The sequence below is a fragment of the Raphanus sativus genome, chromosome 6 (genome assembly GCF_000801105.2).
Source record: "Raphanus sativus cultivar WK10039 chromosome 6, ASM80110v3, whole genome shotgun sequence".
NCBI classification, from domain to species: domain Eukaryota; kingdom Viridiplantae; phylum Streptophyta; class Magnoliopsida; order Brassicales; family Brassicaceae; genus Raphanus; species Raphanus sativus.
In genome coordinates this window covers 42,107,207-42,122,655 of record NC_079516.1, presented here as the reverse complement: position 1 = coordinate 42,122,655, position 15,449 = coordinate 42,107,207, and the positions used below count along the sequence as shown (strand labels likewise).

General features: G+C 34.4%; 3 protein-coding genes across 4 annotated transcripts; 1 reads left to right on the top strand and 2 right to left on the bottom strand.

Moving 5' to 3' along the window:
- Positions 1-138: 138 nt before the first annotated feature.
- On the top strand, positions 139-4,392 carry LOC108810409 (potassium channel AKT6). The gene is made up of 10 exons (XM_018582524.2): positions 139-524; positions 860-1,601; positions 1,688-1,933; positions 2,019-2,117; positions 2,232-2,264; positions 2,359-2,544; positions 2,643-2,837; positions 2,939-3,014; positions 3,090-3,674; positions 3,917-4,392. The coding sequence occupies exons 1-10, from the start codon at positions 298-300 to the stop codon at positions 4,177-4,179; spliced, it is 2,652 nt and encodes an 883-aa protein (XP_018438026.1). The 5' UTR covers positions 139-297; the 3' UTR covers positions 4,180-4,392.
- A 5,274-nt stretch (positions 4,393-9,666) lies between these two features.
- LOC108813765 (probable protein phosphatase 2C 22) lies at positions 9,667-11,765 on the bottom strand. Of its 2 annotated transcripts, none has more exons than XM_018586413.2 (3): positions 11,288-11,765; positions 10,737-11,146; positions 9,667-10,474 (listed from the first exon to the last, which is right to left on the bottom strand). In XM_018586413.2, the coding sequence occupies exons 1-3, from the start codon at positions 11,477-11,479 to the stop codon at positions 9,898-9,900; spliced, it is 1,179 nt and encodes a 392-aa protein (XP_018441915.1). In that variant the 5' UTR covers positions 11,480-11,765; the 3' UTR covers positions 9,667-9,897. The 2 variants fall into 2 exon arrangements, with proteins under 2 accessions (XP_018441915.1, XP_018441914.1); XM_018586412.2 differs by having other exon boundaries at positions 10,737-11,152; positions 11,288-11,764.
- A 1,010-nt stretch (positions 11,766-12,775) lies between these two features.
- Positions 12,776-14,645, bottom strand: LOC108813372 (protein PXR1). The gene is made up of 3 exons (XM_018585910.2): positions 14,059-14,645; positions 13,535-13,796; positions 12,776-13,422 (listed from the first exon to the last, which is right to left on the bottom strand). The coding sequence occupies exons 1-3, from the start codon at positions 14,365-14,367 to the stop codon at positions 13,049-13,051; spliced, it is 945 nt and encodes a 314-aa protein (XP_018441412.1). The 5' UTR covers positions 14,368-14,645; the 3' UTR covers positions 12,776-13,048.
- Positions 14,646-15,449: the final 804 nt, after the last annotated feature.

The window sequence follows — 15,449 nt, the reverse complement described above, 5'->3', positions numbered from 1 at the left end:
AAATATTATAAAATTAACTCTAAATCTACTATTATTGAAAAACACCCTTTTATAGAAATTTGTTAATTTTGAAATTTGTTAAGTTGATTGGAATCTGCCAGTTTTGAGGCGAGAAAGAGATAAAAGGAGCGAAAATAACAATTCCCAGCTCAGGCCCAAAAGAAAGAAAAGAAAAGAAAGAAGGTAACAAAAGATATATAAAAGAGTAAAATTAGAAACCGGAGAAATAGGAGGAGATCAAGAAACCCTTTTTGAATCTCTTCTCGCATGCAACAAACCCCAAAATCACAAATCTAAATGGCCGATAAGAAGAAGAAGGTGTGGTTTTGGGGAGATAATGACGGCGGAGGAGGAACTGGGAAGGAGGCTGAAGATGACATGGCTGGCCATCTGTCTCGAGACGAGACAATGAGCCAATACAGCCATAGCAAAGGCCTTCTTCCTTCTCTCGGAGCCACCGGTCGTTCTTCCCGCGACGTTAATCTCCGTCGCTTTATCATAGCTCCTTTCGATCCTCGCTACAGGTTCATCTTCTCCTCTTTTACGTTTCCATTTCTTCTTTGTTTTTATCTGTCTGTCTGGAGAAGAGACGAAACAATGAATGCATGTACATTCGTCACGTTGTTATGACACGTGATTGTTAAGACACAAGCATTGCTTAGGTTTTGTATCTTTATTGTACGTACTTTTGTCATAAATCTCTATTTAAAATCTAAAATTTGAATTTATTATTATGTATATCCGGTTGAAAGTTCTGCATGTGCCTTGAAATTTGTGTACTTTCAGCTAAGGCGTTTTAATTTACATTTATTATTGTTATCACTCACGTGGCTGCATACGTAATATTGTTTTATGACAGAACATGGGAGACGTTTTTGGTGTTTTTGGTGCTCTACACAGCCTGGGCGTCGCCTTTTGAATTCGGTTTCTTGCAAAGGCCAAGGGCACCTCTGAGCATCCTCGACAACGTCGTCAACGGATTCTTTGCCATCGATATAATCCTGACATTCTTCGTTGCCTTTCTAGACAAGGCAACGTACCTCCTCATCGATGATCCAAAGAGAATCGCTTGGAGATACGTGTCCACTTGGTTTGCTTTCGACGTCATATCCACGTTCCCTTACGAGAGCTTCGCTAGCTTGCTTCACGGGAGTATCCAAGGGTATGGAATTTTCAGCATGCTGCGTCTGTGGCGTCTTCGGAGAGTCAGCAACTGTTTCGCCAGGTTGGAGAAAGATAGGAGGTATAGCTACTTCTGGGTTCGATCCACCAAGCTTCTCCTCTGTACTCTTTTTGTGATTCATTGCGGTGCTTGCTTCCTCTATTCCATTGCTTCCCATTATCCTGACCCTTCCAAGACGTTCATGGCGTTAACCGACGAAAACTGGAAACAGTCTCCTCTATCTGTGCAGTATATCACGGCCATGTACTGGTCCATTACTACTTTCTCAACAACCGGTTATGGTGATATACATGGTGTTAATTCAAACGAGATGACTTTCATTCTTTTCTACATGGTCTTTAACCTTGGATTGTCAGCTTATATTATTGGTAACATGACCAACTTGGTGGTTCACGTCACCAGTCGCACTAGAAAATTTGTAAGTACAATAAAAATAAAATAAAATATGGTCTATATATTACTGGTCTCTGTGGAGTTCTCATCATGAGTCTTGTTGTATTCTAGAGAGATACCATCCAAGCCGCGTCGGGGTTTGGTCAGAGAAACAATCTACCAGTGCGGTTGCAAGATCAGATGGTAGCTCATTTGTGTTTGAGGTACAGAACCGATTCAGAAGGCTTACAGCAGCAAGAGATCATCGATTCACTCCCCAAAGCTATACGCTCCAGCATATCGCATTATCTGTTTTATGAAGTTGTTGACAACATTTATTTGTTCCATGGAATATCCAACGATCTTCTTTTCCAGTTGGTATATGTTCCATATCTCGCAGGAATTGAGTTATCTATTATTAACTGTTATTCATAGGTTGAGAAAGGTTAGCGTTATCTTGTAGGTCACGGAAATGAAAGCAGAGTATTTTCCTCCAAAAGAAGATGTGATTTTGCAGAACGAAGCACCAACAGACTTTTACATATTGGTGACTGGGGCTGTTGTAAGTATTTCTCATATATCAGTTGTCTTGTTTTTGAAACATTTATATATATATATATATATATATGCATATCCACTTCTTGTACTATTCCTTACACATTCCTCTAATGCGCAGGAAATAATTGCACGTGTAAATGGAGTAGAGCAGGCAAGTTCTAATAGAGACATTACACCATTTATTTATGTCTTTCTAAATCTATGACATATTTTGCCAAAATGGTTGTTGTGAGTTCTCTTTACAGGTAGTTAATGAAGCACAGGGAGGAAATGTTTTTGGCGAAGTTGGGGTGCTTTGTTACAGACCGCAGCTGTTTACAGTTCGTACCAAGCGATTGACTCAGTTGCTTCGTCTGAACCGTACGACACTCTTGAATCTTGTTCAGGCAAACGTAGGAGATGGAGCAATTATCATGAATAATCTTCTTCAGGTGTGAATGAATAATCATATATCATCTTCTTATTCTTTAATCTTCTTTTTTTATTTTATTTTTTTCCATGAGCCTTATATGTTTCTTTGTTGATGCAGCATTTAAAAGAGTCGGAAGATCCAGTGATGAAAGGCATTTTGGCTGATACAGAACACATGTTGGCTCAAGGAAAAATGGATTTACCTCTCAGTTTGTGTTTTGCTGCAGCCAGAGGAGACGATTTACTGCTGCATCAGTTACTAAGGCGAGGCTCAAACCCTAGTGAAATGGACAAGGATGGGCGAACTGCCCTGGTAAATCAGAAAAAATAAAATATTCATCTGTTTCTATACCATCACATCCTCCTTTTAGTTCTTACTCTCTGTCTCTCTCTCTCTCTCTCTGTACATCTCAGCATATAGCAGCATCAAGAGGAAGCCATTACTGTGTCGTTTTACTCCTGGAACATGGAGCAGATCCTAACATTAGAGGTAAGTTAACCAGGATTTAATCTTTTTGCATGTGTTTTATTAGTGGTGACGTGTACATTTTTTTTTTTTTGGCAGATTCAGAAGGCAATGTGCCCTTGTGGGAAGCAATCATAGGGGGGCATGGCGGGATTGCAAAGCTCCTTGCGGAAAACGGGGCAAAGCTAAGCCTAGACTCAGTGAGCTACTACTCGTGCTTAGCCGTGGAAAAGCACAGCTTGGAAGCACTCAAAGACATCATCAGATACGGCGGTGACATCACGCTCCCTGACGGAAACGGAACCACGGCCTTACACAGAGCAGTCTCAGAAGGACACGTGGAGATTGTGAAGTTCTTGTTAGACGAAGGTGCCGATTTGGACATGCCAGATTCTTACGGTTGGACGCCACGAGGTCTTGCCGAGCATCAAGGGCACGAAGACATCAAAACGTTGTTTCATAACCACAGGCCGGTGGAGAAGAAACCGGTGTGTACCCCTGGAAGACCTGAGTTTCCTGTTACGGGAAAACCGTTGGTGAAGCATAGCAGTGAGCCTACACTGCCACATTCAGGAGAAGTAGTACCTCTTGTCCAAGAGGGAGGCCAGCTTGTGGTTTCTCAGAGACGGAAACTCAGTAACTTCAGAAACTCTCTCTTTGGATTCATTTCGGCTGCAAATACTGGTAAAACCACCCTCTATTTTTTTTTATCTCTACCACTGTATGCTTTCTCGTCAAGTAACCATATTTCTGAAATATTCAACATCCATTTTGGTTCTTAAGAATAGTCTAAACCGTTTCGTTCAAAAAAAAAAGGATAGTCTAAACCGTGAAGGTTGGCCTTCTTTAGTTTTTCCTATATTGACAAAGACTATTACATATTGTTTTGTTATTTTGAGGAAACTCAAAACTGCGTGTTTGTACAGGTGATGATGGAGGAGAAACTACAAGAAGCTCAGTAGGAGGAGGTGCATTTTATCCTCCTAGAGTCACGATTAGGTCGCTGGAAAACGGTGAAACTGGTGGCAAAGTGGTAATATTACCGAGTTCTATGGAAGAACTATTGAAAGTGGGTGAACAAAAGATGGGTTTCGTCCCAACCAAAGTACTTACGAGGGAAGGAGCAGAAATCGACGACATCAGTCTTGTAAGAGATGGTGATTGTCTCATTCTTGCAAGAGATCCTTGATGCACATGCAACTAATTCTCTTTTTTAACTAAAAAGACTGATTTTGTCAAGCTGAGTGTAATTTATAGTATTGATATGATGGAAATATGAGTGCATAACCCAACCAACTCTTTATTCGTTTGGGATTTTGAATTTGTTGCTCTGTATATATTTAATTGTTGCCTACTAACTCTGTTTCATAATATAATAAAAAACTAGGTGATAATCCACACCTTGTGCGGGGTGAAATACTTAAAATAATGATGTATTTGTAATTTAAAAACAATTATATTTTTGGAATTTTATTTTTTTTCTACGAATAAGTATATGTTTCAAATTTAATAAAGCATTAAACGAAATATTAAATTAATGGTTTTTGTTGTTTTTTATTTTAGTGATTTGATGGTGGTTGTTGTTTAAAAATTGAGTTTGGTTTTTGTTTACTTCATCGTAACTGATTTTACGTTTATAGAATCTAATATAATTTTATATTTAATGTTATTCAGCCTAATTTATAAATTCTTAAAATCTATGTTAAGCCCAAAACAAATATTGCCTGAACTAAAAACATAATCTTATCTTTCAGAGCTTCAATAGAAAGGATCAGAATCTTTCTATGTTGGCGAAAAAAAAGGAATAGGTTATGTAACCATTTTTTTCAAACTATTATGTAACATTATATATACAAATATGCAAAATTTTCAGAAATTCCTCCTGTTTCATCTTCCTTTTACAATCTTTCTTTCCATAAAATAATCACATTTTTCATTTTTAATACATTACATGACCAAAAATCAAATATTTTTAATACACATGTAGTTTAATTTTTATTTATTACCATATTCAAATTTGATGATATATATAGTAAAATATTTAGTGGTCTATTTAATATAACTTTTTAATATTCCTAGTAATGTATGTCCAATTAAAAATATAACCGAGGAGCGCTCTCAGCTTGACATATAAGCATCCTATTTAATGTTATCATTTTATTAAACACTTTTTAGCTTATTTATATTACCACTATAAATATCAAATGATCTCTACAATAGGTAAATAGCCATACTCTCTCCCTCGGTCACTTTTTCTCATCCACCACCTCTGATCCCTAAATGAATTTACGCCACTTGTTAATGTGTGAATAACTATACTTAATTAAACTGTACATCATCCATATCCATTGGTACGAATTGTGCGTATACCATGTTTCTCAAGTGAAGAAATCTCGCTCATAAAAGACGTAAATGTAATTAATATTATCCAGAATTTGAGACTATGTTATAATATTTTTGGTCAAAAGTATGTGACATATTTTATAAACATTCTTTGTAAAATAAATGTAAGATATAAACATTCAACTATAACAACCTGTTGAATCATTAAAAAAGCAAAATCTTGGAGCATCCTTGTTTCAGAGTATTTATGCTTGATTTTATTGCCCATTACCATCCAAAAGCGTGGAGCGTCCTTGTTTCAGAAAATAATCAAACTGCGAAACCAAATTCTTTGACAGATATATGGATTTATTTCCCTGAAAAAAGTAACAAAAGCTTCATATAACTTATGCTCTAAAGGTTTAGCTTTATACAATTTACAGGCTAACAACAACTTACTTTTGCATATATACAGACAATTTCAATCGTCTCGCTCCACCAAAAGCGGGAGTACTGCTTCCAAAATCTTTTGACTTCCACTTCTATCTACTTCAATATAGACTTGCACGATTTCAAGTCGGAGATAAAATTTAGAGAACTCATTTTCTTTGCTAGTTATCACAGTTTTGAAATTCGTTGGTTGTAATAACGTAGCAATAAGTTTAGTATTATATATATAGTCATAATACATAGGGTTTCAGCGCGGAAAATTTGGTTGAAGGAATATTGCATCGCCAAAAATCAGTGCTTATAAAGATTCCTAACTATTCGATTCCAATTTAAAAATTTGAAAAATATTTTATGCAAGGATCAGAAAATTTAGGAAACAATATTAAATATGATATTGACCAAAGACTTGCATAGATTGAATGATATATAAAAATAATTATTTGTCAATTATTTATGTTGATTTCTTAATTAAAAGTTTTGGAGCTTAAATTAAGGGATTCCATTACATTTAATATAATCTTTCTTTTCAAAGATCTATAAAATCAGTCAATGTACTATAACTTTTAATTCAAGGTTTTACATTAAATGAATCGTCGTCACCTAAATATGTGCTTTCAAACCATATACCAGATACTATATGTTATTGTATTACTTGTGACATGGTTTTCTTTTATTTAATTAAACAAAAAATTAAGCTACCTAGAGTGTGCGTCTATATTATAATGGTTTGTTTGTTTGTAAAAAAAAAGACAAACCATATGAAACAAAAGAAAGACAAACAATATGAAACTTGAAATAAAAATACGTTTTGTATTGTTAAACATTAAATAAAAGAAATCTCACTTTTAATTACATTTCAATTTGTATTTATGATTCAACGTCTACAATCAATGCCCTAATACCATAAAATATGCTTGGATACATAATCAATGGATGATTATCATATAAATCATGTGGGTTGTTCAGCAATTAAATTGCTCTCTTAATCCTGGTTGTTTTAGGAAAACACATAAAGCATATCAATTAATATACTTCACGGTTTGCGAGAGGTAATATTCGTGTATCAGTTTCAGTAAATACATCTAGCAAATCAGTGCCCTATTTATCGGGTTTGACACATAAATTAAACTTAGTCTACATGTGTAATAATTGAATCAAAATAGTTTATTATATGTTTTTCATCAAAATTCAATATCTCTCGATATATGTAACATCATATAATCTGATGTATGCATAGCAAAAACTATGTATTACAAATCAAATAGTCAACATTGCACATTATAATATGAACTTGATTCTTATCAAATAAATTAACATCAGGTGTATTGACAAAGATAAAACCTGGATCATCTTTTCAATATTATACATCGGAAAATCCAACCGGGATTGTTTTTAAAAAAAAAAATATTTTTATATAAACTGAAGTGAGCGGCCGTGTATTAATATATTTAGTTGTATATTATAATTATAGATATGTAATATAAAAATATGTAAATATTACGTAATGTCTGAAGTTATAAACATATAAAATATGTGTTTTCATGGTTATGATCATCTGAAAACACATATAAATATAATGTAACGTTAGAAAATGTATTTGTCACATTAACAAAAATTGTATGTGAACAATATAGACCCCAAAAATATTTTTCATATGTACAATATAATAGAAAGCTACCAAATCTCAGTTATTAAATTGATGAGTAAACATGAATGATACACTTTCTATATGTGGTGGGATTGAATATAGAAACTAAAAAAATGGGCAAACATGAATCGTGTGATAATTCATCAATATTGATCACATTAATATTGTAATGACCAATGGCATATGTTGTAATAATTCTAGTTAATAAAGGGATTTTTTAAAAAGTGTGTGAAAATGATTGTGAGGCTGTCACCTAAGAAATGACACTCATGTAAATCACACATGAAGTGAAGGTTAGTTTCTTTGAATGCTCCTAAAATAATATATAGGGGATGATTGCCGAGTATGTACTACCACAAGTAAAATTTTAATTAATATGATTAGCAACTAATATTAGTTATTATTAGAAATTAATATTATTTTCGTTTTGATTTATATAATGAGACAAAACAATTCTTTTATATTTTATTTTATTTAAGCATGATTAAGGTGCTACACCAATTAATAAAACAAAAGTAACTTAATATACTAATTATTTGATAAATTATAAAACTAAGTATATGTAATTACATATACAAAGAAACAAAATTATTAATTTTACAATTTACCTCAACTTAAAAACATAATATTAATTTTACAATTTACCTCAACTTAAAAACATAATATTTAAAACACAAAATATTTTATATTCTAATTTCTTCAAAATTTCAAAATGTTACAAATAAAATCAATATATTATTACTTGAGAAAATAAAATACGAAATATTAGCTAATGTTTAAACTATTTGATTATATGATATATCATATTACATTTAATGTTTATATGATTACAGTTTTTACTGGTTATTTCATCACATGCAGAATATTTGATCAAGTACTAGACATAGTTTATGTTATAAATTATTAAAACAATACCAATTTAAAATATTAAAGATTTTTAAAATTTTAAAATGCATAAAATAAATTAAAACTAACGGGAGTGAGACTGCATAATTAGATTTTACTTTTTATCTATATAAAATTATTTTAATTATATATAATTATTTCAAACAAATAATTTTAGAAAATACACTAGTTATGTGCATAAGTTATGATTTCATTAAATATTTTTCCAATCAAATTTAATCCCCCATCTTCTTTGTAATTTACGAGAAATGCCTTTTTAATCATTGTAAGATTTTCATTAAAAGTAAAAGGGATTACTTATAAATTATGTTATTTAAATCACTTCATAACTATCACTATAATACTTTAAGTAAATATTGATTCATTTAATTTAAAAATGAAAATAAAGAGTTTATAATATCTGACATATAATTGGTAAATTAAAAAAAAACTGTCATGAGTTAACTTATTAAACTATATAATAAATTTATTTAAAAAATACTGACCAACTATATATTATCTAAAAATGACTACATAAATAATATTTTTGAGAATATAGTATTTTGGCAGTTTCAAAGACCTGGTCAAAATCTAATGAATAGTATTACTAGAACTTTTATGAATGTTAAGTAAAGCTATAGTGTATTTCTCCAAATACATTGTTTTCGGTCTGAAGAAAACTTTCCTTAAAAAATATCACTGAATATGAAAGTGAAAAGTAATGGAAACAATTCCACTAATTCAGATGAAAAAATATTTTTAATCAAATTTAAAATAATAAAGAAATAGAAATATCCTATTCCACCCATGATAAAACTTCCGATGTGAAACACTTTGTGTCTAATACGCCCCCTCGAGATAATGGCTGGCTCTTTGAGCGTCAATCTCGAAATTTATGGGCATGGATCGATGGGCCAGCTTTGGGCACGGATCGATGTGGATCGGGTTGGATTTTGATACCATGATAAGTTTCTTGGGCTTTCACTTAAAACCAATTGGCAATAAGAGGAGTGGTCCATCCACCTTATATCCCCGTCGAGATGATGGCTCTTTGAGCGTCAATCTCGGAATGTTCGGACAAAGATCGATGGGCCAACTTTGGGCCAGATCGATGTGGATCGGATTGGACTGCGTGGATCGGGCTCTGATACCATGTTAAGCTAGATGGGCTTCACACTTAAAACCAATTGGTGATAAGTGGATTGATCCATCTATCTTATATACTAGTGAATATTAGTTCTAACTTCCGATGTGGGACACTTTGTGTCTAATATAATGAACCCATAATGAATGATATAGTTATCAATCAAAAAGAGCCAATTAGATTCTATGTGAAATGCCCTAATCGTGAGAATTACAGAATAAGTGAAAGATAGTTGACCGATAGATATGATGACGAAAAAGAATACAAATTATGAAGTATGAAGAAAACAAATCCCACCAAGCAAAGATATTATTGTATGCCGCCTTATGTTATAACTTACTCAAATTGTAACAATTCAATAACAAAACCGCCACAAACCCAAACCCAAAACTATAAATTATAGCCAAAAGACAAAAACAAAACAGAGAAAATTAAATCATTCGTCACCATCCTCCCAATTAGCACCCCAAGTCATCCAAGTAGCTCTGCAAATCTTTTAAACCCTCCGCTGAGAAGCTCCGTTGAACCCTCAACCTCGGTGCAACCAAGTTGGGTGGCGGCTGTGGCTGAAGGCACACAACCACCGCCGTCACATTATCCCCACTCTTCCTCTTCAAAGCTTCTTCAACCAACTCTTTACTACACATGACCGGGTCATTGTGCTCTTGCAGTCTCCTCCTAGCGAAATCAACAGCGTTCTGGCTCATGAACACATCCCAAACCCCGTCGCAGCCCATTATGAGGAACTCGTCCTCTTGCGTTAGTTTAGTCGTCATGAGCTCAGGATCCGCAATGAGAGGTCCGCCGTTAGAACCGTCTTTCTTCCTCTTCATGCCTTCCATATGAAAATCCCCGATGGCACGAGCCACGTTAAGTTGCCCGTTCAGATAGCCATCGTATATGTATCCACCCGACGCTTCGATGCGTCTTCTCTCTTTACAGCTCATGGGTTTGTGGTCCTTTGACATTTCAATGGCTTTTCCCTGACGAGACAAGACTGCTCTACAATCTCCAGCGTTTGCCACAACCAACGACCTGTGTAACACAATTTCCAAAGTTGAGATTCAAAGACATTGCTAGCTAAGACCATAATTAACCCGGGGTTCTTAGGGTGGAGTTCTTAGTAGCGGAAGTTAAGAAAATTTTTCTTAACTTTTAAGTAAAAAAAGTTAAGAACCGGTTCTTAAAGTCCTAGCTAAGAACCGGTTTCTTAGCTTCCGCCTTAAGAAGCCCGGGTTAATCATGCTCTAAGTCTACATATGTGCAAAAAGATAATGAGAGCTGGAATGAGCATAACCTTCCAGTAAGAAGAGCAGCCAAAGCAGTAGTTCCCGAAGAGAGGCTACCATCCAATGCACAAGCCTCTGAGAAGGCAGTGTCTGTTCGAAGGAAAGCTGAAGAAATCACCTTATTGATGTCACTAGGAAACTCTCGATCCTCAACGATGTACCTTGGTATACGTTGACACGCGAATTCAGCAGCATGCTTCCCACCGTGTCCATCGAACACCCCGTAAAAGGCAGTCGTCGGTCCATCCTCAGGATCCTCGAGACCAAAACTATCCATGAGATTATCGAGGCATAGGTAAGCATCCTCCATGCTGGACCTGGACCCGATATCAGACCAAGCTCCGGAACGCATGGCGGGAACAAACTCAATCTTGTCTAGAGCGAACTCGTTCTCAACTGATAAAGCTGACACCTTTGTCTTCACCTACCAACAAATTTAGCAGTCAGAGAAAAAAAAAAACAAAGCCTTTTACTTTAGGTAATAACAAAAAAAACTAAACATTTTAATGTCGCATTTAAGACAAAACATAAAGTTGGAAGAAAGGTATAATTATCTTACGAGAGATGGGTGTCGAACCAGCGACTTGGGGGCCGAAAAGCGGTCGCCGTCGAAGGTCTGCTGCTGCCTGTATAAGGCGGCGGCGGCGGCGGAGGAAGAGGAGGAAGAAGAGAAGGAGAGAGGATTAGGCGGTAAACCGCCGTAACTCGAACTCCCATTCTCCGGATCAGAGATTCCTTTAGTTTCTTCCATTGTACAACATCATTGCAATCCAATTAAAAGCTAACTTGTGTGGCTAGCTTAGCTTCCTCTTATAATAATCGAATCTGACTAAAAGGAGAAAATGCAGGTAGATTGAAAACAGATTCGTAATCAATTGGTTTCAGATACTGTTGCAAAATCACGGGAGGGTTCTAGAAAATTTAGGGTTTCGTGGCAGAAATTAGAACACGAATTCGAGAGAGAGAGAGAGAGAAACTGTTCGCCGGCGGCGTAGGCGAGATATACGAGCCCGACTGTTATTTAAGAATGAAACGTAATACGACTGCGTATTAACTTTGTCGAGAATTTTGTTTTGTTTTTTTTTTCTCTTTTTCTTTTGACCGTTATTTAAAATAAAAATTAAAAAGAAGAATCAGTCTAGTGCTGTAGTTGTTTTTGAAAATAATATTCGAATATTTCGCTATTAGGAACTTTTTTGTGTTTATTTTTTTTTCTTTATTGAAAACGATGGTTTATCTTTTTCATTAATTAAATGGACCGACAATAGACTTGTTGACGTGGGAGCATGTGACGACACATGCTAATTGGCTTTCATTGTCAAAATCTATATTTTTTCACAACGCGTGATACGTGTACGTGTATTTTCTTATATCGTATTTTATTTTAGAGGTAGCAAAGATTTTCACGACTTTGCTTTATTTGTGTGTGTATGAACCAAGCTTTTCCAATACTTTTGGGTTCAGCCGTTCACACCATTCTTTTGATCTTTTCTACTGTTAATTATTATTTTCCCGACAAGATTTATCAAACTGTAATCATAAATTATTTTTACACAATATTAAAGAGCCAAAAATTATAAAACACAAGTTATTATTACACAAACATGGCCTTTATTGAAAACAATAAAAACAACTCAGATTCATGTATTAATAATATGTAAACATGAGTTCATTTGATTGTTTCAAAAAAAAAAAAGAGTTCGTTAGATATTTAGATTGCACTTTGGAATGAGACATACATCCTGTATAGGTCTCCTCTCAGTTAATCCATGTTAAGAACATACATGAATTTAATTTACATCTGCTCCATTTATTAGGATCCTATTAACCGTTGATCCCCTCCCTTTTTTTATGTTTTCCAATTACATTATGTTATTTTTAATAAGGTACATTACCAAAAATACTTAAAAGTGTTTTAGACTGACTGGTCCTGTTTTGAGTGTAACACAGTTCTAATAGGCTCTCAAACATGGTCATCATAAAAAATTAGCTGATGATCCCCGTGAGAGGATTCTCCATGAGTAATAATAAAGCAACCATCAAACCATACATAAGAAGATAATTTGAAAACAGAACTAAAATCATCACCCCTAAAAAGGTCTGAGATTAAAAGGGACACAAGTTTACAGAAAATAAACGAAATCTTCAAGTTTTTGTCTTTAGACTGTTCATCATAATAAGACTAGAAAAAAAAAGGATTCAATGTGCGTTTTGAAGTCTTCAAAAGATTTATTAAAGCAGAGAAGACCCATATGAACAAAATACGGCCAAATACATGCCCATATGATCGTATGGTCCATCAAAGATCAAAATGGTGGTCTTACCGCACAGGCTGTTGGTTATAGTGGTTCTTCTCCTTCTTCTTTGCAGCCGCCAGCTTTGCACGTCTAGCAGCTGCCTCCTGCGCGGCTGTTTTGGCTCCGGCGTCCACCTCTTTGCTTGATTTCTTCTTCTTCATGGATGCAATCTTTTTTAGCCTTTCTTTGACATCAATTGCAGAATCTTCCTCAGCCGGTTCAGACCCAGCAGCTTCACCTACAGCCTCTGTGTTGGCTTGTTGTTCTTGAGATTCTTTTACCTCCTTCTGTCTATCCTTCTTTTTCTTCTTCTTTGATGCCTTTGACTCCCCACCTGCTGCGTTCTCTTTGATCTCTCCTTCTCCATTGGTCTCTTCTTTCTTTTCTTCTTTAGCCTCTGTAAATGAACAATCAATCACAAGGTATTTATATTAGTATAAAGCTAAAAAAACATCAAAACAGCAATGAGTTGTATTGGATGTGCCAGAATTGAAAAGAAAAGGGGGTACCTTTAGAGGCATCTTGGCCATTATCCTCCTTGGGGGCAACTCCAAAATCAGCCAACAAAGCCTCAAGCTCAGCAAGTTCCTTCTTTTTCCTCTCTTTCTTGGAAAGTTGCCTTTCTGCCTCTTTAGGAGGCGCAGGAACTTCAGGTGCTTTCTTCACCTCAGGCTCTGGCTCCGGATGAACTTGTACCTCTGTTTCATGCTCCTGCTCTTCATCCACATCATCATCACCTTCCTCAAGAATATCTTCCTCACTTTCACTTTCCTGACAATCAATACCACATAATCCAATCAGAAACCATCAAAATCATACATGTAACCTGGACAGACAACACTAAAACCAAACTGAACAAATTGAAAAAAAAAAAAACTCAAATATATATAATAGACATGCCTATGCAAGCAAACACTACTACAACATGGTTAATACATTTGTAATAAACAACCAATCAAGACAATAGAGAGAATCCAATAGATAAATAAGACACAAGAACAGAGAAATATAATATTAGGTTTGAGTAACTGACCTCAACATGAGTGTCTTTAGGCTCGGAAGTGGCCCAACCAGAGGAGGGAGGAGCGGTGGTAGCGTAATAGTCATCATCTTCATCGTCATCGTCGATATCAGCCCAAGACTTCACTTTCAAAGGCGTAGGGGCCCAGAAAACCTGTGGCTCAGGCTCCTTCTGTAGCTTTGTGCTCTTAGAGGAGGACCCTTCTTTGCTCTTACCACTGTTCTTCTTCTTCTTCTTGCGAGTGTCCAAAGCTGCAAACAAATTGGTGCTCTGGATCGTAATCGACCCGTCGTCTCTCCTGTTTCCACCTCCTCCAGCCATCTTATCTTCTTCCCCAAACTTGTTTTCGATTCAGACAAAAAAAACAACAGCAAAATAACAAACAAGCTTCTTCGGACAAGTCTACACGGATAAACAAATGGACAAAGAGATCTAAACACGAAAGAATAAAAAACAAGGGACAGTTTCAAATATATATATCGAGACGAGATAGTAATTAGGGTTTTTTTGGGTTCTTTTCTAATTAAGATGAGGAAATCTGGGTGAAGCAGCCGTATAGGCTAGGGCTGAATCGAGATAAAGCGAGAGAACACATGTTATAAAGCTTGTGTCCCTGAATTTATGTGGATTTATATGTATATTTACCCTTTCGGTACCCAATTATTCGTGGTTATTTCTTTTTTGCCTCAAGAGTCTTTTAAAGTTTGTATGGTTTTTTCTTAACATTTATTTTATCTATTACAAATAAGCAATATTTAGAGTAATTTTGTTTATACATTTATTGACAAAAATAAAAATTAGAAATCGTTGAATTTCTAGATTTTCATTAAATTTGATCATTACAAATTAATTTAATTAATTTAAAATAATGAATTTAGCATATGTATTTTCATATTGTAATTTTCTAAAAATATATTTATTTATTTCTGTTTTAATTTTTAAAAATATAGTTTATTTTGTTTTATTTTTAAAAATCAATACATTTTGTAAATAATATTAAAATATGATTATAAATTAATTTTTAATTAATTTTAATTTCTTAAAATAATAATAAAAATCTAATAATATTTTAATATATTACATTAGTATAAATAAATTAATAAATTTAAATTTAAATATAATTGAATAAGTTAATATGTTTTTAATAGATTCATTATGCACATAAAACAACAAACATTCTGTTGAAAACAACAACAACAACAAACATTCTATACATAAAACATCTCACAATTATGTTTTCAAAAAAAAAATTGATTTCTTTATCTTATGTGGTTAATATGATTGTTATCAAAATTTTATTATTTATAATCATTTTTAAAAATCGGTGAAGGAATTTTAATCCTTGACATAGATCAGCTCTTTTGAGCTCTCAAATGGGCTAGTAGATAGATAGCCTAAAAAAA